The sequence below is a fragment of the Equus asinus genome, chromosome 20 (assembly GCF_041296235.1).
Source record: "Equus asinus isolate D_3611 breed Donkey chromosome 20, EquAss-T2T_v2, whole genome shotgun sequence".
Classification (NCBI taxonomy): Eukaryota; Metazoa; Chordata; class Mammalia; order Perissodactyla; family Equidae; genus Equus; species Equus asinus.
This window is the reverse complement of record NC_091809.1, coordinates 84,492,413-84,517,628: the sequence shown is the minus strand read 5'-3', so window position 1 is coordinate 84,517,628 and position 25,216 is coordinate 84,492,413. Positions and strand designations below refer to the sequence as shown.

The following is a 25,216-nucleotide window of genomic DNA, read 5'->3' as shown; positions in this document are numbered from 1 at the left end:
TTCAAAGTTCATCCATTCAACAAATATTTGAATATCTACTCTGTGCCATACACTGTGATCCCTGCCCCTATGGAGCTTATGTTTTAAGAAGGTGGGAGAAGGGAGTGGATAAATAGTAAATACAAACAAACACAGTCTTGAGTACTATGGAAAAGAGAAAAAGGGCAGAGTAACGGGCATAAGAAGTGCCAGAGTGTTGAGGGGAGGGCACTGCAATATTAAATAGAATTACCAGTATAAGCCACATTAAGAAGGTAAGATTTTCACAAAGACTTGAAGGAAATAGAGTTAACCAAGCAGACGGCTGAAAGAAGAGCATTTCAGATGAAGGAAACAGTCAGTGCAAAGGCCCCAGTTGGGAACACATGGGGCATGTCCAAGGAAAAGCGAAGAGAACAGTGTGGCTGAAGTGGAACAAATGAAGGAGACAGTAGTAGTAGAGGAAGTCAGAGAGATAAAAGGTTGGTCAGGTTATGTAGGGCCTTATAGGCTACTGAAAGGACTTCCACTTTTACTCTGAGTGAAATGAGAGGTCATCCGGGGTTTTGAGCAGAAGAATAACATATGACTTATGTTTTGAATAGGGTCTCTCTGCTGTGTTGAAAAGACTCTAAGAGGGGAAGGAGAGGGTAACACAGAGACCAGTTAGGAGGCTACTGCAAACTCCTGGTAATAGATGATGGGGCTCAGATCAGGGCAATAGGAGCAGAGGTGATTAGAAGTGATATGCTAAGAGTTTTCATTTACTTTGCCACACTGCTTTCTAAAAAGATTATCAATCTGTACGTGCACTAGCAGTGTGTAAGTGCCTGTCTCATTGCTCCCTGCAGTTTTTTAATGCTCATTGGTGTTCTGACTGACAATGGAAAGCTGATTTTAAAAGTCAAAGATTAAATCCCTAAATCCCTAAAAGCTTCTTTGGGATTTGTAAATATTGAGCTTTAATAATATATCTTTGTTAATATGCCTTTCCCTAAATCCTTTCCAACTCCAAAGAAAATTCATCTCACTTTACTCCCCAATCATCTTCTGATTACACAACTGAGACAGCCAACTTGTCACTTAATTAGCAATATGGAGGTCTGCCACTTCTTGAGAAGAAACTCGGGGGTTTAATCTGGGAGGCAAAGTGATCCAGTTTCATGGCTGAAATCTGTATTCAGGTTCACATGAGAGACCGTGCAGCCAAAGGTAATCACACCCTTGTTATGTCATTTCAGATGCCTGTTACTTTAGGGGTAATTATAGGATCTTCCTTCCATGTTTCCAAGTAGCATTATTTTTCATTCACTTGAATTTGGAAGGTATCATAGAATGGCAGCATTAGGAGGAGCTTTATTTGGTCCAACTCTCTTCATTTTTGTAGATGACATCCTCAGGGTGAGAAAAACGAAGGGACACAGGGTCACAGATTGCTGAGGTTAGAAAGCACCTTAGGGGCTGGCCCGGTGGCACAGCAGTTAAGTGCATACGTTCCACTTCGGCGGCCCAGGGTTCACCGGTTCAGATCCCGAGTGGAGACATGGCACTGCTTGGCAAGCCATGCTGTGGTAGGCGTCCCATATATAAAGTAGAGGAAGATGGGCACAGATGTGAACTCAGGGCCAGTCTTCCTCAGCAAAAAGAGGAGAATTGGCAGCAGTTAGCTCAGGGCTAATCTTCCTCAAAAAAAAAAAAAAATTAATAGAAAGCACCTTAAAGGTCATTTGGTCCACCTTCACATTTGCAGCTAGAGCCGCTTCTACAACACGTTCATGGGATCATTTACCCCAGCCCTTACATCTCTACTGACCATGAACTCCTTCCTTTCCAGGGACTCCCATTACACTATGAGACTGACTACCTGAAAGTAACTTCTCATACCTCACTGCACTTTATCTGTAGCTTCTACCCTTTAGAACAGAACAAATTTGAAGACACATGCATCCCCAATTACAGAACTTACACTGTACTTCAACGGCTTATTTGCATTTCCTGTCCTGTCCCCCTCTCCCCAAACTGTAAGCTCCTTGAAGGCACAGCTATGTCTCATTCGCCTATACACAATAGCTCTTGGTCAGTTCCTCCTTCCCACTCCCTGCCCTGTCAACACACCACCTCTCCCCTCCCCTCAGCCTGAACAGCAAGCATCTGAGCTTATCAAACACAGGGTGGTGATGAATAGTCTGTGTGGCCAGTAGAGATATCCCTTCCCTACCATCAACTTTCCCTGTCCAAAAATGGCAACACAGGTAAGTTGGGCTTTCTCCCTACAACTCTCCTCATTTTATTTTGTTTTCTTGTCCCCAACTGATATTATTCATCTTGATGCCTTTGTTGATGATGATGTTGGCATTTCTACTCCCTAGCACAGATAAGGCAGAGAATAGGTACTCAGTGAAGAGATTACCAGGGCAGCTGTATTCTGAAGCCATGAGAGGTTTAAAAACAAAATAAACAGATCCAACAGGGTCCTTGGCCTTGAGAGGGTCACTAACTAATGAGGAAGAAAGATGGATAAGTGGTCAGTTAGAATGCAGCCTGAAAAGTGTCATGATAAGGACAGAGAGTGGACAGAGAAAGGGCCTTCGTCAACCAACATTCATTTGGCACCTAGTGTCTGCCAGAGATTACACTGGGCACTAGATGTCCCTGGATGTGGACAAAAAAGGGGAGGAAAGACATTCCAGGCAGAAGCACAGAGGGTAACATTTTGGAAGCATCCATAAGTGGCTTTGCTTGCACCCTCCCTGGATCTAAAAAGCAGGACCAATAGGTTAACCACACCTGAGAAAACAGGTTGTCTTTTGGGGGCTTGATCTCATCATCTTGTCTTCCTGTGACCAAGTCTCCCTTTAAAGAGGGTGGCCTTAACTTACCTTTCTAGTTTCATCTGTCCATTAATTACACCTGAGTTTCATATTGCTAGACCGGACTTCTTTCCTGAACTCTTGGCTCATATAGTATCCAACCACCTACTCAACACCTCCACTTGGAAGTCTACTAGACATCAAGGCTATACAGTAGAGGGGTTAAGAGCATGGTCTCTGGAGCTAGATCTAATTTTAGGTTTGAATCCCAGCAACACCAGTAATTATTTGTGTGATCTTGGGCCACTTAACCTCTTTGTGCTTTAGTTCTCCCATCTGTAAAATGGTACTAATAATATTACTTATCTAATAGGTTGCTGTAAATATTAAATTAATGAAGACCTCAAAGTCCTAGGAGCTAGGCAAATAGTTAAAACTTCAAAAAGTTAGCTATTGTTTCAAATTTGGGATATTCAAAAATAAATTTTTACTTTCTATCCTCCCACTCTCTTCAAAACTTGTTTCTCCACAGTTTTCTCCACACCAGTAAATAACAACTTATTCTTCCAGCTCCTCAGGCCCAAAACCTTAGCATCATCCTTGACTCTATTCTTTCTCTCCTATTCACATCTAATCCATCAGCAAATTCTTTCGGTTCCACCTTCAGCATATGTTCAGAATCTGACCATATCTCACTGCCTACACTCTTTCGATCCTAGTCCAAGTCCTCATTATTTCTCACCTAGATTATTACAATAGCTTCATAACTGGTCTCCCTGCAGCTACCTTTGATCTCGTGCAGTCTATTTCCCACAGCAGCCAGAGCAATCCTGTTAAAACATTAAATCAGATAAGGACACTCTCTTTAAGGCCCACAGTAGCTCTCCATGAGAATCACAGTGAAATCCTTTTAACGACCCACCTAGGTTTCAGCTACCTTTCTAACCTTCTCTCCTACTCTTTGCCCCCATGGTAATCTACTCCAGCCACAACGGCCTCCTTGCTGTTATTCAAATGTGTCGAGCACTTTCTCACCTAAGTGCCTATGATCTTTCTGTTCCTTCTTCCTGGTACTCAGTTCAAAGGTCACTTTTACATTCTCTCTAAAATAGTACTCTCAACTTTCATTACTATGTTCCTTATCCTGCTTTTTTTCCCACAGTGGTTATTAACCTGATATACTATATATTTCTTTGTTTATGGGAGATTCTCTTCCACCACTATAATGTAAGCTTCAGGTAACAGAAGTACTTGCTAGTTTGTGGCTATTCCCTGCTGGAAGTCTCTTCCCAGCACACTCCAAAGACTCTCCAGACAGGCTCTGCCCCACTCAAGCCAGCAGAGTATGTTCCAGGTCCTGGTCCCTCAAGGCTGCCTGGATCTGTTGAAGCTCATCAAAGGTAAAAATATTGAGTTCAGATGGGATGTCAGCAACACGGCGGAGTGAGCTGTTCCCTTTATCTCTCCCTCTTCAAACTACAACTAAATGGACGTTCATTGATCAAAGGAGGATACTCACACAGTACAAGAGGACCCCTGAGAGACCTGTGCAGCTATACATCTGAAGGTGGAGAGACTACTCCTGGGGAAGTGGTGGAGATAGGTGAGCACTCTGCACGCATGTGACTGCTCTCCCGCTCGAGTGCCCATAGTCTGCTGTGGCCCCAAGGGTGGGAGTGCACCTTGGCGTGACCCATGGGAACAGGTGGCGGCAGACCTGAGCTCCAACATGATCACTTTCCCATCCAGTGGGAGAGCCCACAGTTCCACTGTGGTCCCAAGTAGTGGCGCAAGCTTGGACAGGCACAGCTGCCAGGGATTGTGGTGGGCTCAGAATACACAGTTCTTGCCCACCCCAGGAGTGGCAGGTGGAATATGCAACCAGATTCTACGACTATGAGAAGGCACAAATCCACCCCATCAAATAGTATGAAGAGGTATATTAATACTCCAGACCAGAATAAAAAAGACAAACATCCAGAAATCAATCCTGAAGGCACAGAAATTTACAATCTAAATGATGGAGAATTCAAAATGGCTATCATAAAAAAACTAAATGAGTTACAAGAAAACTCAGAAAGACAGTTCAATGAAATCAGGAACTAAATTAATGAACACAGGGCATTCTTCACAAAAGAGATTGAAACTATAAAGAAAAAGAAACTGTAAAGAAAAACCAATCAGAAATGTTGGAGACAAAAAACACAATGAAAGAGGTAAAGAAAAACCTTGAGTCCTTAAATAACAGAGCTGATATTATAGAGGACAAAATTAGCAATTAAGAAGACAGAAATATAGAAATGCTTCAGGTGGACGAGGAGAGAGAACAAGACTAAAAACAAATGAAGAAATTCTCCGAGAAATATCTGACTCAATTAGGAAATGCAACATAAGAATTATAGGTATTCCAGAGGGAGAAGTCGGGGAGAAAGGAGCAGAGAGGTTGTTCAAAGAAATACTAGCAGAGAACTTCCCAAACCTGGGGAAGGAGCTGGAATTACAAGTAAAAAAAGCTAATAGAACCCCTAATTACATCAATGTAAAAAGACTTTCTCCAAGACATAATATGAGTGAAACAGGCAAAAGTCAATGACAAAGAAAAAATATTAAGGGCAGCAAGGCAGAGAAAACAACCTACAAAGGAACCCCTATCAGGCTTTCAGCAGATTTCTCAGCAGAAACCTTACAGGCTGAGAGAGAGTGGAATGATATATTCAAAATTCTAAAAGACAAAAATCTTCAGCCAAGGATACTCTATCCAGTGAAAATATCCTTCAGATATGATGGAGACATAAAAATCTTTCCCAGATAAACAAAAGCTGAGGGAGTTCATCGCCACAAGACTCCCCTTACAAGAAAGGATCAGGAAGGCCCTCATACGTGAAAAAAAAGGAAAGGGTTTACAAAGCCTTAAGCAAGGAGACAAATAGGCAGACAAAATCAGAAGATTGCAGCTCTCTATCAGAACAGGTTAGCAAGTGTGTAATTATAACATTAAAGATAAAGGGAAGGAAAACACCAAGAATAACTATAATTACTTCATTTTAACCACAAACTGACAACACAAAACAGAATAAGCTGTGACAACAATAAGTTAGATGGGAAAGAGGAAAGGCATGGAACGTGCTTAGACTAAGGAAATAAGAGGCTATCAGAAAACAGACTATCTCATCTATGAGGTCTTTTATACAAACCTCATGATAACCAATAAACAAAAAATCAGAACAGAGACACAAGTGGTAAATAAAGAGAAAAATGAGAAAACCATCACAGAGAGCCACCAAACTGAATTGGCAGTCTGAAATACACAGGACAAGAAACAAGGGAAATACACAACAAGAAAACAAGTGATAAAATGGCAGCATCAGGCCCTCATATATCAATAATCACTCTAAATGTAAATGGGTTGAATTCTCCAATCAAAAGACACAGAGTGGTGGGATGGATTGAAAAACAAGACCCAACAATATGCTGCCTCCAGGAAACACATCTCAGCTCTAAAGACAAACACAGGTTCAGAGTGAAGGGATGGAAGACAATGATACTCCAAGCTAATGGCAAAGAAAAGAAGGCAAGTATTGCCATACTTACATCAGACAAGTAGACTTCAAGATAAAAAAGGCAATGAGAGACAAAGAGGGGCAGTATACAATGATAAAAGGGACACTCCACCAAGAGGACATAACACTTACAAATAGATATGCATCTAACACAGGAGCACCAAAGTACAGAAAGCAACTATTAACAGACCTAAAAGGAGATATTAACAGCAACACAATAATAGTAGGGGACCTTAACACTCCATTTTCATCAATGGATAGACCATCCAGACAGAAAGCCAACAAGGAAATAGTGGAATTAAACAAAAAACTAGACCAAATATAACAGATATATATAGAACACTCCACCACAAAACAGCAGAATACACACTCTTCTCAAGTGCACATGGCACATTCTCAAAGATAGACCATATGTTGGGAAATAAGGCAAGCCTCAATAAATTTAAGAAGATTGAAATCATATCAAGCATCTTTTCTGACCATAATGCTATGAAACTAGAAATCAACTACAAGAAAAAAGCTGGGAAAGAGACAAACATGTGGAGACTAAACAACATACTACTGAAAAACCAATGGATCATTGAAAAAATTAAAGGAGAAATAAAAAAATATCTGGAGACAAATGAAAAGGAAAAGACACCACACCAACTCATACAGGATGCAGCAAAAGGGGTCCTAAGAGAGAATTCATAGCAATACAGGCCCACCTTAACAAACAAGAAAAATCTCAAATAAGCAATTTTAAACTATAGCTAACAGAAACAGAAAAAGAAAACAAAGCCCAAAGTCAAGAGAAGAAGGAAAATAATAAAAATTGGAGCAGAAATAAATGAAACTGAAACAACAAAAAAATAGTAGAAAGGATCTATGAAACTAAGAGCTGGTTCTTTGAAAAGATAAACAAAATAGATAAACCCTTAGCCAGACTCACTAAGAAAAAAAGAGAGAAGGCTCAAATAAATAAAATTAGAAATGAAAGAGGAGAAATTAGAATGGATACCACAGAAATACAAAGGATTTTAAGAGAATAATACGAAAAGCTATATGCCAACAAAATGGACAAACTAGAAGAAATGGATAAATTCTCAGACTCAAACAACCTCCCAAAACTAACCAAGAAGAAATAGAGAATCTAGGGGCCAGCACTGTGGCCAAGTGGTTAAGTTCACGTGCTCTGCTGCGGTGGCCCAGTGTTTTGCCAGTTGGAATCCTGGGCACGGACATGGCACCGCTCATCAAGCCATGCTGAGGCAGCATCCCACATGCCACAACTAGAAGGATGCACAACTAAAATATACAACTATGTACCAGGGGGCTTTGGGGAAAAAAAGGAAAAATAAAATCTTAAAAAAGAAAAAAACAAAGAAATAGAGAATCTAAATAGACCCAACACAAGTAAAGAGATTGAAACTGTAATCAAAAACCTCCCCCAAAATAAAAGTCCAGGACCAGATGGCTTCTCTGCAGAATTCTACCAAACAGTCAAAGAACATTTAATATCTATTCTTCTCAAACTGTTCCAAAAAAACTAAAGAAGACAGAACACTTCCTAACACATTTTATGAGGCCAACAACACCATGATCCCAAACCAGACTGAGACAACACAAAGAAGGAAAATTACAGGCCAATATTGCTTATGAACACAGATGCAAAAATCCTCAACAAAGTATTGGCACACAAAATACAGCATTACATTAAAAAGGATCATACACCATGATCAAATGGGATTTATACCATGGACACAGGGATGGTTCAACATCCACAAATCAATCAATGTGATACACCACATTAACAAACTGAGGAATAAAAACCACATGATCATCTCAACAGATGCAGAGAAAGCATTTGAGAAGATTCAACATCCATTCATGATAAAAATTCTCAATAAAATAGGTATAGAAGGAAGGTACTTCAACCTAATAAAGGCCATACATGACAAACCCTCACCCAACATCATAATCAACAGGGAAAAACTGAAAGCCATCCCTCTGAAAACAGGAACAAGACAAGGGCGCCCCCTCTCACCACTCTTATTCAACATAGTACTGGAGGTTTTGGCCAGGGCAATTAGGCAAGAAAAAGAAATAAAAGGTATCTAAATTGGCAAAGAAGACGTGAAATTTTCACTGTTTGCAGATGACATTTTTTTTTTTAAAGCTTGGCACCTAAGCTAACAACTGTTGCCAATCTTCCCTTTTTTTTTCTTTTTCTCCCCAAATCCCCCCAGTACATAGTTGTATATCTTAGTTGTGGGTCCTTCCAGTTGTAGCATGTGGGATGTGGACTCAGCATGGCCTGATGAGCAGTGCCATGTCTGTGCCCAGGATACAAACCGGTGAAATCCCAGGCCACCGAAGCAGAGCATGCAAACTTAACCACTCAGCCATGGGGCCTGCCCCAACATTATTTTACATATAGAAAACCCTAAAGAATCCATCAGAAAACTATTAGAAATAATCAACAACTACAGTAAAGTTGCAGGGTACAAAATCAACTTACAGAAATCAGTTGCATTTCTATACTCTAATAATGAACTAACAGAAAGAGAACTCAAGAATATAATCCCATTTACATTCGCAACAAAAAGACTAAAATATCTAGGAATAAATTTAACCAAGGAGGTGAAAGACCTATACAATGAAAATTATAAGACATTACTGAAAGAAATTGAGGATGACATAAAGAAATGGAAAGATATTCCACACACACGGATTGGAAGAATAAACATAGTTAAAATGTCCATACTACCTAAAGCAGTCTACAGATTCAGTGCAATCCCAATCAGAATCCCAATGAAATTCTTCATGGAAATAGAGCAAAGAATCCTAAAATTCATATGGGGCAACAAAAGACCCCAAATAGCTAAAGCAATTCTGAGAAAAAAGAACAAACCTGGAGGCATCACAATCTATGACTTCAATGTATACTACACAGCTATAGTAATCAAAATAGCATAGTACTGGTACAAAAACAGACACACAGATCAATGGAACAGAACTGAAAGCCCAGAAATAAAACCACACATCTATGGAAGCTAATCTTTGACAAAGGAGCTAAGAACATACAGTGGAGAAAGGAAAGTCTCTTCAATAAATGATGTTGGGAAAACCAAACAGCCACAGGCAAAAGAAGGAAAGTAGACCATTATCTTTTACCATACACAAAAATAGACTCAAAAAGGATTAAAGACATTAAAGAGATTAAAGAAGGTAATATGTGAAACCATAAAACTCCTAGAAGAAAATAAAGGCAGTATACTCTTTGACATTGGTCTTAGAAGGATCTTTTCAAATACCATGTCTACTCGGGCAAGGGAAACAGAAGAAAAGATAAACAAATGGGACTTCATCAGACTAAAGAGCTTCTGCAAGGCAAAGGAAACCAGGAACAAAACCAAAAGACAATCCACCAACTGGCTAGAAAATGTTTGCAAATCATATATCCAACAGAGGGTTAATCACCAAATATATAAAGAACTCATACAACTCAACAACAACAAAAAGAAACAACTTGATCAAAAAATGGGCAGAGGCTATGAACAGACATTTTTCCAAAGAAGATATACAGATGGGCAACAGGCACATGAAAAGATGTTCAGTGTCACTAATCATTAGGGAAATGCAAATCAAAATTACAATGAGATATCACCTTACACCTGTTAGAATGGCTATAATTACCAAGACAAAATTAAACAACAAATGCTGGAGAGGATGTGGAGAAAGGGGAACCCTCATACACTGTTGGTGGGAATGCAAACTGGTGCAGCCACTATGGAAAACAGTATGGAGATTTCTCAAAAAATTAAAAATAGAAATACCATATGACCCAGCTATGCCACTACTGGGTATTTATCCAAAGCACTTGAAATCAACAATTCAAAGAGACTTATGCACCTCTATGTTCCTTGCAGCATTATTCACAATAGCCAAGAAGTGGAAGCAACCCAAGTACCCAAAGACTGATGACTGGATAAAGATGTGGTATATATATACAATGGAATACAACTCAGCCATAAGAAAAGACAAAATCGGGGCTGGCCCTGTGACTGAGTGGTTAAGTCTGCGAGCTCCACTTTGGTGGCCCAGGGTTTCGCCAGTTCGGATCCTAGGCATGGATGTGGCACTGCTCATCAAGCCATGCTGAGGCAGCATCCCATGTAGCACAACCAGAAGGACCTAAAACTAGAATATACAACTATGTACTGGGGGGCTTTGGGAAGAAGAAGGGAAAAAAAAAAGAAGCCTGGCAACAGATGTTAGCTCAGGTGCCAATCTTTAAAAAAAAGACAGAAAAGACAAAATCGTCCCATTTGCAACAACATGGATGGACCTTAAGGGTATTTTACGTTAAGTGAAATAAGCCAGACAGAGAAAGACAAACATTATATGATTTCACTCATATGTGGAAGATAAACAAGTACATGGACAAAGAGAACAGATTAGTGGTTACCAGAGAGGAAGTGGGCTGAGGGTAGGCATAAGGGGTAAAGTGGCACATATAATACGGTGACTGATAAACAATAACATACAACTAAAATTTCACAATGTTATAAACAATTATGACATCAATAAAACAAAAAAGAATATTGAATTCAAATAATACACCATGTATATTTCACACATTGCTCATACAAAAGATATTTTCACATCTGCTATTTCATTTGAGCCTTAAAACACCACCAACGTTATTTCTCCCACTTTGTAGATAAGGAAACAGAGGATCAGAGAGGTGAAGTGACTTTTTGGCTAAGATTATTCAGCAAGTCAGTGGTGGAACTGAAAAGGGAATCCTGAAAGCAATGCCTTTTCCACACCTGATAAATAACTATGACTTGGTCCTTGGAAACAAGTGTGCTCCTTCTGTATTTATATTCTTTGAAAGTCAAGAGTGAAGAGAATAAATGGACACAAGTGAGCTTTTCTGCTTGGTATCCCAAAGACTATGGTAGTGATCAGGTCTTGGGATTCTGATGTGTACATTTCAATTGCTTTATAGATGTCAATACAATCTAATCCCTTTTTCTTGTTACTAGGATTAGGGCTGAAGAAGTGTAAAGCTATTTTTTGATTAATATGGAAATTAGAAATTACTTTCAAGAGAAATCACAGGACTATTTCTGAAACAACCTGATCTTTAGGAAGTAAAAAAGCAGAGTATCAAAAGGCTAGTGGAAGACTAACTCTCTGGCTCAGGAAGACAGAGGATTACTCCTTTGTGAGCAGGGGGACACTTATGCAATGAAGACATTTTCAGTCTGATGCTCATGATTAAAAAGAAGAAAACTGCTCCCCTCCCCGACCCCAAGGCCAGGGTGACCAAAACCAAACAAGCAAAAAGTATCTTTATTCTTGCAAAATAAAAAAGAAGAAAGCAAGAGGAAGGATATAATTTTGATTCTATAGTATGTTCTGAGCACTCTGCCAGGCACTTCTTTATGTGATATAATCTTCACCCTAACTCTATGAAATACATTATTAGTTCCATTTTAGAGATGAGGATATTGAAGCTTAGACTTATCTTACACAGTCAGTAAACAGAGGGTAGAGATAGAGCCCAGGCCTGCTGAGTAAGACCAAGTCCATTCCTACCAACCTCCCTACCTCTCCTCAAAAGATGAGACTCAGCCTAAACCTCTGGATTTGGCTGCTGTTTTCTTTGCCAGGATTCTTTTATTTCAGCTTCAAAACCTGGGAAAACAGGAAATTGCTCTGGAAAGTCAATTTGGTCAAAGATGGTTCAGTTACAAATAAAAAAACGCTATTCCATTCCCACTCAGTGTCCTAATATAGGTCATGCTCATGTCATTGAGAGGCATCACACAGGCACTGAATTACAGAGTTCGAAGAGGCATCAGAGGAGATTGAGTCCAATCTACCACTCAGCACAGTAATATTCTTTAATAGTGGCCCACACAGGTGGCCACATGGCCTCGGCCAGCACACCCTTCTGATCATGATGTGCTCAGAACCTCTTTAGGCAGTCACAGCTCCTGCTGGAGAAGAAATTCTTCACTCTGAGCTAATAATCTGCCATATAAGGAATCTAACCCTGAACACCTTCCCAGCCACTGGTCCTGGTTCTACCCTCACAGAACATGTCTGTTCCCTCAGCTCCAGGACAACCCTCCAGACATATGAGGATATCAGTTATTCTTCCCGAATATTCTCTTATCCAAATCCAACAGACTCAATTCCTTTAACCCTTTCCCATCCTGGTTGCCCACCTTTGGCCAGACTTCAATTTACAAATTCCTTTTCCTTAAAACAATTCAATTTTCCTCCTGCCTTGTTCACTGTTCTGCTGATGTTTTTTTCCCCGATTTTTAAAAAAAGTTGAATTGACATAACAAGACTCTGGTGATAGGTGGTCGGTGAAGGCCTAAAGTGGTTAATATAGATTTCTTCATCATTATCTGTCAGCATAGTTAGCATCTAGCAAATGCTTACTCTGTACTGAGCAGGTGCTAGGTTCTTTACATAGGAGCTTACAGTCTAATGGGGGAAATAAGATAGCTATTTATATTAACCTATAGGCAATATATATGACATATAATCATAGAATGTCAGGGTATTATCCGAATGCTGAGGAGGGAGTGAAGAACAGATCTGGGAGAGCTGGGAATGGCTTTTCATAAGGAGAAACATTTTAGTTGGCCTTGAACAATGAGTGAGAGGAGTTTGTCAGAGGTTTGTGGGGTGGGGACAAAGATATATGTATTCGTTTCATGCATGAAGGCATGAAATTGTATGTCATATTAGGGAAATGGCAAATAGTTCTGTATGGTTGGAGTTTACAGTGTGTAGGGAAAAGTAGCAAGAAATGAAGATAAAAAGGTAGACTGGAGACAGATTGTGAAGGTTTAAATGTCAGGCTAAGGGATGGAATTTATCAATCAATAACAGGAAACCACTGGAGGATTTTAAACTGGGGAGTTTCAGATTTGTGTTTTTCCTACTCCAATAGCAGTTGTGGACAAGGGTTCAGAGTGGGTGCGATCAGAGAAGGAGGGACCGGAGAGGAAGTCACTGCAGTAGCCCAAAGGCAAAGCTAAAACAGTTAACAACCGGATAAAGAAGGGAAACTACAAAGATATGTAGGAGACAGAGCCTACAAAACTTCATCCTGATAGCAAAATCCTATTTTTACTGCTGTGAGCTAAACGGCTGCAGAGCAAGATGGGAAACATTCTAACTGCAGGGTTTGTAGGCTTTTTTCTTCCTTTTTTCTTTAATGGGCAGAAGGAAAGAAAATAAATTAAACAGACCCTTGAATCTGAACCCTTTCAGGGTCCAGAAAAAAGTCTGAATCTGAATCCCTCTTACTAGCTGGGAGGCCTGGCTGCTGACAGTACTGTACTGGCGAGAATGTAGGTCGGCCCAGGCGGGCAGGCCTTCTGCAGTGCTGCCTCTGGACCTGCCCACTAGAGCTGAATCTGAGGTAGCCTGTATACTGGATTCAAGGCCCACCCAGACAGCCTCCCACTAGTGAGCCCCTTGGACAGGCCTAAGTGAAGCACTGTTCTCAGTCAGGGCAAGGCTACTCTCCCAAGGTCACAAGGAACGGGGAACTATCTAGTAATCAGTTGTGCTCCGAGTACTGTTGCATCTTCGGGGAGAACTCACCCATCCAGATAAAAGGCCAGCAATCTGTGGGTCATTCATCTTAGCTGAGCCCTAGAAGAGGAGGACTGCTGTTTCCAGAGAAAGCTTAACTTGCTATGTCTTTGGTGTAAAAACAGTATCATCAACAAAAAAAGATAAGAAAACAGGCTACATTAAAGCTAATAATAAAACTGCTCCTAGGTAAGCACATAGGCCTAGTGTGCACTGTTCCTCAGGGCAAAAAATTCTTTTACAAATCTAAAAATATCTCCAAAGTTCCCTATCTGCCGGTATGGGAGAAATTTTAATGGAAAGCAGATGGCCTATTCTGCCCCAATCTCCACTCCAGGAGTGTGCTGCTGCAGCTGCTGCTGCTTTTCTTGTTTTCTGCACCTACAGGGCAGATGGGAGGTACTTAGCACTTTACAGATTGTTTGGGGAATGATTTCTGCCCTCCCTGTATTTATCTTCTAAAAAGAAATAAACGAGGAAGATGAAACTTTGCAAATTGATGATTTGGTCCACGAATCCCTTTTCGTCCCAGGTCAATTCAGTCTTTTATTCCATTATTCTGTTTAAAGAGATCTGGTAAAGGGAAGAATCTCTTTCCGATTCAATACAACTTAGTGAGATATTGGTTTTCTATGTGAAGAAAAAAAATTAGATCCCCACCTCACACTTCTCCAATTCCAGAAAGACCAAAGACCTAAATATAAAAAAAATAAAACTTTAAAACTATCAGGGGGACGAAAAAGGGAGACTATTAGTCTGACCTTGGTACAGAACGTATTTCTTAGATGAGAGACCAAAAGGGAAAACCAGAAAAGGTTGATAAATTTAACTCATCAGAATTCAAATCTATATGACAAGATGCCATAAACAAAGTTTAACAACAAGCACAGAGTGAGAAAACATTTGTAACACATAACAAAGGGCTAGTATCCAGAATAAAGAACTCATATTAACTAATAAGAAAATGAAAATAAGCCAATAGAATCTAATCATGCAATTCACAGAAGAAATCACTCAAATGATAGGGAGAAGAAGGAAAAAAAAGATGTTCAACCATATTAGTAATCAGCAAAATGCAAATAAACAGAAGAAATGATCACTTCACACCTATCAGACTGACAAAAATTTTAAAGTTTGACGATATCAAGTGTTGGGAAGGATCTGAAACAATGGGAATTAGTAAAAGCATGTTGAAGGGCAATTATGCAATACCAAACAAAGATACACAACTTAACAATTCTGTTCTAGGTATATATACTTGGGAAACTGGAATTTGAGTTGGGCCTTGTGGGGTGGGCAGAATTCTGACAGGCAAAGATAAAAGGATTGGCATTCCCAAATAAAAAGAAGAGTATAAGCAAAGTCACAGAGACGGGAAACCATCTGAGGAGCGGCCAGACTGTTTTCCAAAGTAGGTACATCATTTTTATACTCCCACCAGCAGTGTATGAGAGTTTCAATTTCTCCACGTCCTTGTCAACACTTGTTATTATATGACTTTTTGATTATAGCCATCATAGGGGTGTAAAGTGATATCTCACTGTGGTTTTGATTTACATTTCCCTGATGATTATCTTGAGTATCTTTTCATGAGCTTATTAGCCTTTTGTATATCTTCTTTGGAGAAGTGTCTATCCAGATTTTTTGCATATTTCTTAACTGCATTGTCTTTTTATTATTGAGTTGTAAGACTTCTTGATACATTCTAGATACAAGTCCCTTATCAGACAGATGATTTGCAAATATTTTATCCCATTCTGTGGGTTGTCTTTTTCCTTTCTTGATGGTGTCCTTTGAAGCACAAAAGTTTTTAATTTTGATGAAGTCCAATTTATCTATTTTTTCCTTTGGCTGCTTCTGCTATTTGTGTCACATCTAAGAAACCATTGCTAAATCTAAGGTCATGAAGATTTACCTCCACGTCTTCCTGTAAGAGTTTTATAGTTTTAGCTCTTACATTTAGTCTTTAATCCATTCTCAGTTAATACTTGCATACGGTGTGAAGTAGGGGCCCTATTTCATTCTTTCATATGTGGATATCCAGTTGTTCCAGAATAATTTGTTGAAAATTATTGACTGTAAATATGAGGGTTGGTTTCTGAATACTCAATTTCTATATTCCATGAATCCGTATGTCTATCCTTATGCCAGAATCACACTGTTGTGATTTCTGTAGCTTTCTAACAAGCTTTGAAATCAGGAAGTGTGGGTCTTCCAACTTTGCTTTTTTCAAGATTGTTTTGGCCAATATGGGTCCTTTGAATTTCCAGTCAATTTTAGGAACAGCTTGTCAAAATCTGCAAACAAGCCAGCTGGGATTTTGATAGGGATTGTATTGAATTTGTAGATCAATTTGGTAAATATTACCATCTTAAAAATATTAAGTCTTGCATTCCATGAACATGGGATGTTTTTCTGATCATTCAGATCTTTAATTTCTTTCAACATTTTGTAGTTTTCAGAGCATAAGTTTTGCACTTCTTTTGTTAAATTTATTTCTAAGTATTTCATTCATTTGGATGCTATTGTAAACATAACTGTTTTCTTAATTTCATGTTTGGGTTGTTTATTACAACTGTATAGAAATACAATTAATTTTTGTATACTGATCTTGTATCCTGTAACCTTGCTGAACTCACTCATTAGTTCTAATAGTTTTTTTGTGGATTTCTCAGAATTTTCTATATACAAGATCATGTTATGTGCAAATACAGATAGTTTTACCTCTTCCTTTCCAATCTGGATGACTTTTTGTTTCATTTTCTCGCCCAAGTGCCCTGGTTAGAACCTCTAGTACAAAGTTCAATAGAAGTGGTGCGATGGACATCCTTGCCTTGTTACCAATATTAGGGGGAAAGCATTCAGTCTTTTTCTATTAAGTATGAGGCTAGTCATGGGTTTTTCATCAATGTTCTTTATGTGGATTGGAGAGGCTGCTGCAACTCCAAGTTAGTTACAAAAGAGACAGTAAGTAGAATGTTACTTGTGCTCAGGCTATGTACCTTCCCCTACTGTTGATTCAAACAAGGAACACTGCTGTGGACATTGAGAGCAGGTGTCAACCTGAGACAAACTGTCCCATGTTACAGAAACAGCAAGAGCTTCATTTATAGGCAGACCTAGATTAAAGTCCCTGCTCTTTTACTTATTAGCTCTGTGACTTTAGGAAAATCACTTCAACTCTCAGAGTCTCAGTTTTGGTATTTTGAAAAATAGACACAATCATTAATGTATTTGTTTGGTAAACATTTTTTGAGTACTCACTCTATGTCAGGACCAGTGCCTCTTTTTCTTTCTCCTGCATGTGGGCTGGCTAGGGATGTAAGCAGGGCAGTCCTGAACCTGCTTTGTAGAGACTCATCTAAACATTCCTACTGAGAGTCAAGAGGAGTTTCCTGCTCTGGCCATCCTGTGGGAGCCATCATAATCCAGTAGGAAGAATAGAGGCTCTCAAGGCAGGCAAATGTGGATTCAAAAGTCAGCTGCACTACTTACTAGGCATGAAGTCTTAGGCAAATCCCTTTATCTGAGCCTCAGGAACACAGGGATATCCTATACTGTAGGCTAGAAAATTAAATGAGGTAGCATGCAAAATACCTAGAATAAAGACTTGGCACAGATAGGGAAGCACTTCAATAAATGTTAGTCCCCCACCCCTTGCCCTTTCTTTAAAAGTTCCCTTTTGGAAACTGTTGTGTTTGCCCAAAGATTTTAAGACTACTTAATGAAAATCTTCTAGATCCTCAATCATATCTCTTATCTCCTGCCTTTCCCTCTCCCTTACATGGCTGTAGGAGATTAGGCCTATTGTCACTTGGCCAAGCACAGCAGGACAAAGGTAAGCTCCTAGTCAGCATGGTTTTTTGTGGAAACACTGAATGAGTCACTATGCTTTGAATATTAGTAATTTTTGTATACAGTTGTGTGTATATGGGTATTTACAATCTTTTATTTATTTTAAAACATTTTTGTTCCTTTTAAAAATTTGTAAATAAAAGTGTCCCCATATTTTTGCATTTTTATTTCTCATTTATTTTCAGTCTATTACTTCTGCTTTGTGCTACTGGTTAATAGTGAAAGTTACAGCAACCTAAATGTCTAGTAACAGGGCATTATCTGAAACAAATCTAAATGACCCAACAACTCATAATTCCTTAAATAAATTAAGGTGTTACAGGATAGTATATAGCATACAATCTCATTTTTGTTGAAAAATGTGTATACATCTTCATTTAAAAAGATCTAGAAGAAAAGATATACGAAAGTATTAACAACGATTGTCTCTGGATCAGGGGACTTATGGATGTTTTTTATGTTTTCCTTATATCTAGTATTTTCTGGTTTTTCTAAAATGAGCACATATTGTTTTGGAAATGAGGAACAACAACAAAAGAAACCATAAAATGGTATTATTGGACACTCAGGTAGGTTCAATTAATCTCCTATGTTAGACATTTTCCCTGTTCCAAATAACTGCCACTCATCCTTCAGGCAGAGCCAGGATTAGAATCCAGATACCCAGATTTTCTACTTGTATGAAAAAATGTGCTAAAAACTCTTTTGAGGCCCTACAAATTTCAAGAGCTGATGTTACAAGAGATTTGTAAGCCCACTGGTAAGGTCCTAAGGGAAAGAGGTGGGAAACGGGTATGACATGCACACCAGGACTGGGTTTTTAAATAAACTGAAATATGGAACATGTCTTAGGTCAAAGAACCCCAGAAAATGCTTCCATTTCAACACATTTTTTTGTATAGATCTGCCACTAGGTTACCGTGTGACCTGGGCAAGACTCTTAAAATCCTTATCAAATTCCAAGTCTCCGTTTCTGTGTTTGCAAAATAATAATAACAGCTACTGCTAAACGAACATCTCCCATATTTTTACAGGAGAAAACTGAGGCTCTGCAAGGTTAAGTAATTTGCTCACGATTATATAAGAGACAGTTAAAGTTGAAACCAGATTATCTGATAAAGAAGAATAAGGGTGGGGGGGTGGATTCTATTTCTATGAGTTACTTAATTTTTTTCTTTTAATACTAAGGAGGTGTCAGTAGCGCTTTCTTGGTATAATGCAAATGATGCTGTACACTCTGTTGGATTGAATTAGGTGCACTGAATTACGATTAACTCATGGCCCCATCTTAACAGCTGAGTAATTAGATCAATCTAATCTTCTGAATTTTATTGCTTGTTTTATTATAGCCTATAATCAGTTGAAATTACAACAGGAAGTTCAAGAGTCTTACACAAAGGCAACATGTTGTAGAGGAAAGAAGATCTCCGCGCTCTGAGTAGCTGGATGATCCCAGGCAAGTTACGTAACTATTCTGCACCTGTTTCCAAACCTGTAAAATGGGAATCGTATTATCTTGCCCCCTAATTACCAAGATGTACTAAGTTTAGAAATCTCAGCTCTAGGAAAAAGGGGGATTCCCCAAGGATTATGAGAAAATTACCTGAGAAACATAAAAGGAAAGCTCCTTGACACATGCTGGTCTCAAAACTCAGTAAAAGGCATAATCAAGCAACCTGTCACCTAAGCCAGAGGAAGCCTAGGATAAGTCCAGATCATTCCTTCTCTCTCACTCCTCAAATCCAACATCAAGTCTTCACTTATTCACTCAGATTCCACAAATATTGAATGTCTACTGTATACTAGACACATCTCTCTCTCATAATGTCTCAAATATGTCCTCTCCTCTCCATCCCAAACACCATCTCTAGTTCAGGGATCTTGACTGAAATACATTAACTCCTAACTTGTCTTCTGACCTCCATTTTCTCGCTCTCCAATCCATTCTCCTCAAACGCCCAGAGAGATCTTTCAAAAACGCCAATCTATCCATTATGCCTAAAAGTCTCTGGTGGCCAAGGATAAAGTTCAAAACAAGTATCCAAACAAGGATAAAGGTTACTGCCAAGGACAAAGTTCCAAATTTCTTAGCATGGCATTAAGGACCCTCTAAGTCTGAGCTCCTAGCCATCTAGATGTCCTATTTCCTCTCTTGCCAATCCTGGCCTGGTGTTTTACACTTCACCAACCCCAAACACACAGCTGTTCTAGCATACTCCATTCAACATTCGGTTTCCCTGTCACTGTTCAGGCTGTCCTCAATGCTTGGATTGCCCTTCCCTTGCTCTTCACTTCATTTCCTTCTCCCAAATGTCTTCCTTGACCTTCCTCCTTCCAAGCTAGATTAGGGGTCCCTTCTGATTACTCCCATAACTGGCTTCTCTTATAGTTCTTATCAAATTATATTTCCATTTTTCTCAAATACTCATCTCCCAATTTGGTAGATCTAGTATCAGTCCAGCGATGCCTCCTTAAGCTGTGTTTCTCTTTGTCCTTATATGTCCTAGACAGGGGCTTCTCACTGTCCAAACCTATTGTTTTTAATCTCCTTCCTTCCCTAATCACTAAGCCTGTGGCTGATACTCTGGGTCTGGCCAAGACAGACTAACCAGCTAATCACCATTCCCCTGCTAACTCAACTCCCAGTGCAGAAAAAGGAGCATGGATTTTGGATTCGGATATAGGCTCTAATTCCAGTTTTGCCATTTCAAACTCTGTGAATTCAAGCAAGTTATCACCTCCACTCACTAAGCTTCAGCTTCCTCTTACGTAAAATGAGATAACACTAACTTTGCAGGGTTGAGATAATAATGCTGGTAATAAAAACAATATTACTACTTATTATGTGTCAAGTATTATGCTAAACACTTTACATTGATTTCATTTAATCCTCATACCCCTTCATGAAATAGCTTCTACTATTATGGTTATTTTACAGATGAGGAAACCAAAAAGAAGCTAATATACTCACCCAGGTCACGGTGATAGACCATGGGCTGGCTAACCCAAAGCTCATTCCCAACCCTCTCTGCCCTTGGACTATTAAGGCTGGAAAAGCTAAATACTCACTTTCCCAGCCCTCCTAGCACTCAGGAGTAGCCAGGTGGCCCAGTTCTGACCAATGAGATACACACAGAAGCCTGCTGGGGGAATCTGAGAAAGCCCTGCTTTCCTAGTAAAAGGACAAATGTTACTGATGTTGTCCTACACCCTCTTTTTCCTACCTCGATCACAGACATGATGCTTACAGCTGTGGCGGGCATCTTAGATTAACAGGGAAAGGCCAAAAGAGTCAGGGGATACTGGCCTTGAAATCACTGACCTAACAGATCAATGCCACCTGTCCCTGACCGCCAGACTTCTTTTTATTTGAAAAAAATACCCATCCTATTTGTTTAAGCTACCATTAGTCAAGTCTTCCAGTAGCATCTTCAGGCATTTATAAGTGATACACAGTAATCAAATGATGGAGCTAAAATTCAAAACTAGGCAGACTGAACCACTAAGCTATATGAGAAACACCTCGCACTGGACATGTTGTAGGGAATGCATACTCAAATGATGAAAATGATTATAATCACTCAGCCTACCTCCTCAAGGCCCCAAGCTCCCCTGGAAACTCAGGATTGCCAGTAAGCTAAATCATAACACAGCTGCTCAGGAACAGGCCACCCCTTTTGGACACTGTGCCCAGCCCTCTTGTCTGCATTGCTGAATTCAGTTCTCCCAGCTCAGGGTCCACCCTAAGAAGGGAAGAGGGAAAGAAGGTCTGGAGTCAGGTCTGGGCTGCTCACCCCTACCTATCTTAAGGTATCACAAAGATTCCAGGCCTCCTGCCATGCAGGCCCAAGACAACCGAGTTCAAGAAATTCAGCATAAACTTACAATTGTGACAGCACTTGTGGTGACAGTGAAGGCCCAAGCTCCTCCCTGGCAGCCAGAGACCTTTGGAGGTAACAAGAAGCATGGTTTGGTAGCTTAAACAAGATCAAGTACTATTGATTTTTCTGCCTCTTCTCCTGCTGAGAGCAGTAATAGCAAAAATCTGATTTAGACACTTAAATTCAAGTACTTTCCCCACCAGCTGAGCTATTTTCAAGTAATCACACTTTTAACCTCACCCAACATGAGTCCTTTTAAAGCCAATTTTTGGCGCCAATTATTTAGTTTTTATAAGATGTGCAAGGAAAATGATAGGATTATTGGCTATCTTCCTGAAAACTGTAGCTTCTATTCTCGTGTCTAGGGTGTAGAGCTGCCTGCTCTCAGACCTCCCAATCTCTCTGAGAAGAGGCCAGCTACCCCTCTGTCAGAGCTGACACACATGTCATAGCTGACACATGACCTCTGTTTCTAAAGCTGTTTGTAACTCAAAGGCTATTTCCCAGAGGAATTATGACATTCACGATGGCAAGATTCCTAGAGAAGCTCACAGAATTGGGAGAGAAGAGAAGGCCTATTACTGAACATAGACTAAATGGCAGATACGAGAATCAGAATCATCTAGGGAGCTTGTGAAGACACAGACTGCGAGGAACCACCTCCAGCGTTTCTGATTCAGCAGGTCTGGGGTCGGGCCCAAGAATTTGCATCTCTAACACATTCCTAAGCCTGGAGACAACACTTAGAAGACACTGCGATGGGGCCAGCCCGGTAGCGTAGTGGTTGACTTCGTGCACTCCGCTTTGGTGGCCTGGGGTTCATGGGTTCAGATCCTGGGTAAGGACCTACACACTGCTCATCAGGCCATGCTGTGGTGGCATACCACATACAAAATAGAGGAAGATTGGCACAGGTGTTAGCTCAAGGACAATCTTCCTCAAGCAAAAAGAGGAAGATTGACAATAAATGTTAGCTCAGGGCCAATATTCCTCACCAAAAAGAAGAAGAAGAAGAAGAAGAAGACAACGACGACACTGCTATAATGTATAAATCAATCAGTCAGGGAGACTTTGAAAACCCACAACTGGCCACCTTCAAATGTTGAAAAAATCTCTCCAACCCTAAGAAGAGATTTGCTATATCAGGATATTCATCTTGTATATAGCCTCTTTTTTAAAAAACAAAAATAAAAACAACCCTCCCTCACCTGTCCCCCTGCCACCCCACAAAAACCTCTAAAAGCCAATAGTGACAGGTTTCTACAGGTTTCTTTTCTTTTCTTTTTTTTTTTTAAACATTGGCACCTGCACTAACATCTGTTGCCAATCTTTTTTTTTCTTCTTCTCCCCAAAGCCCCCCAGTACATAGGTGTATACTCGTGCGTGCCTCTGGCTGCACTATATGGGACGCCACCCCAACATGACCTGATGAGCAGTGCCATGTCCACATCCAGGATCCGAACCAGCCAAACCCCGGACCACCAAAGCGGAGCACGCGAACCCAACTGCTTGGCCATGGGGCCGGCCCCCAGGTTTCTCTTTAACCAAGGACCAGATTCCAAATGCCTCAGGCCACTGGGCAATGCCTGTGAGTTTTCAGAAGAGCAATTCTCCTAGAAGCTCCAGGTAACACACTCTGGAAGACAGGACAAGTCTGCAGTGGAGGTTCACCGGTCTCCCAAAGTGTGCACAGACTACTTACCACCAGCTGCTATGAAGAAAAAAAAACCTTTAAAAGAATCACTCTCAGTGTTTTCCATAACACACCTGTGCTCATAACAGTAATATCAGAGGTGAATGATACAAGTATATATATAGAGAGAGTAGTGGCTAAGTGTATTCTGGGGGGATGGGGAGACAAAGATCAGATAATTCCAAGACACCATCCATGGTAGCTTAGGAGCTGTCAATGGGCTACAGGTGAATTGAGACACTGATTCTTTAAGCATTTAGGGTGTCTGGGAAGGAAGCGGGGCACAGGAGCTCCTGGGCAGCCTTGTCAGTTTATCCAGAGTTCTCTGCAAATATCACCACTGTGATATCTGTGTGGAAGCACTGGCTTAGAACTAACTGTGAATCACTGCTTTAGAGAAGGGTCTCAGGACAAAACACATTTATTCCAAACTCTGAGGTCAATTTGCCAGGGACTTATGGGCCCCTGAAAAGGCTTCATTTTTAGGGCTTGATCATCTAGTCATTTATTCATTCAACCAATCAATATTCATGGAGAGTTTATTTTGTGTTAGGCACTGTGTTAAGCACTGAGGACAGTAACTACCTGCAAAAGCAATGAGCGTTACAGAAATATGAACAATTACAAGGCGGTAAATAATATAGTTGAATGGTTAAGAGCTTGGAGCATCCAAATTTAGACCTGATTCTGGCTCCGCTACTTTCTGGCTCTGTGACAGGGACAAGTCTTTCCATCTTTCTTAACTTGTGTCTATATCTATTAAAACTCAGATAATAAGGATTAAGTAAGATAATGGTGACACAGTTCTCAAACTGGGTACAGGAACCCCTGTGGGCATTCAACAACATGCTAGAGTGTACATGAACGCACTGAACAAATATGGTGCACTGTGACAGAATGTTAATGTTACCAGATGGTAAACCCTTTAAGTATTTGTTTTATAGAAAACAATCATGAACTATATAATGGAGACTTAAGGTAAAATTCATATGAATTCTGAAGATAAGACATAGACTCCAAATAAATTTTAACCTTGGAGTACTTGCTCTGGGCTATTCCCTTATTGATCCAGGGATGAATTCATTCACCTCTGATGTCATGTACACTTGGGTAGGAAAGTTTCCAAAACACTGCATACCGATAATGGATGCTCAACAAATAGCAACCATTATTGTTACTAACAGATAGCTGTGATTATTAATCCATCCACAGGAGAAACAAACTTACTCTGTAGTGTTTGGAGCATAAGAGGGTGTCCTCTCTACCCAGGTATCCTTTTTTTCCCCAAGCTCTGAACTTCTTCAGTTCCTGCCCAGAAACCCTGTGATTCCTTCAGAAGTAGAACTCCAGGAAGCAAGCCAATTCTGCCCCCACATGCCAGGAGTTCTCCTCAAAACACAGAAAAAAGAAAATTTCAGCACTAGCAAAGTAGCTAATCTCATCAACCTCTGGGACTCCCCTGGGGCCTCAGCCTGCCCTAACCTCCAGGATAAGAAAAGTCTATCCAATCCTTGACCCAGCTCCATTCCCCACTAGCTCTGTCTCATTTAAAAAGCTCTCATAGATCAATTATCTACTTCAAATCTCACAAGTGACAGGGTAGGTGCTATTATTCCTACGTTATAGAGGAGGAAACTGAGGTCATCAGAAGTAAAGTGACTTGTTCAAGTTTTTAGTTAAGAGGCAGAGCCCGGGGTCAAACTCAGGTCTCTGACTTAAAGCAGGGGGTCTCCCAGTACATTAAGCAACAGAAGTCATTCCAATGAGAATCTACACAGCATAGCCAAAAGCTCTTCTAGTCCTTTATCAACATCCCACCAATTT

General features: G+C 40.1%; 1 protein-coding gene across 16 annotated transcripts in view; it reads right to left on the bottom strand.

The window, feature by feature from the left end:
* Positions 1-25,216, bottom strand: part of FAM168A (family with sequence similarity 168 member A) — a 179,143-nt gene that overhangs the window by 30,083 nt on the left and 123,844 nt on the right. For 6 of the 16 annotated variants that reach the window (XM_070490732.1, XM_070490737.1, XM_044753353.2 and 3 more), the window contains one exon: positions 21,704-21,763. The exons of the other annotated variants lie outside the window; for them this stretch is intronic. In XM_070490732.1, coding sequence (XP_070346833.1) covers positions 21,704-21,763 — 60 coding nt within the window. The remainder of the gene's footprint in view (positions 1-21,703; positions 21,764-25,216) is intronic. 16 annotated transcript variants of the gene reach the window in all.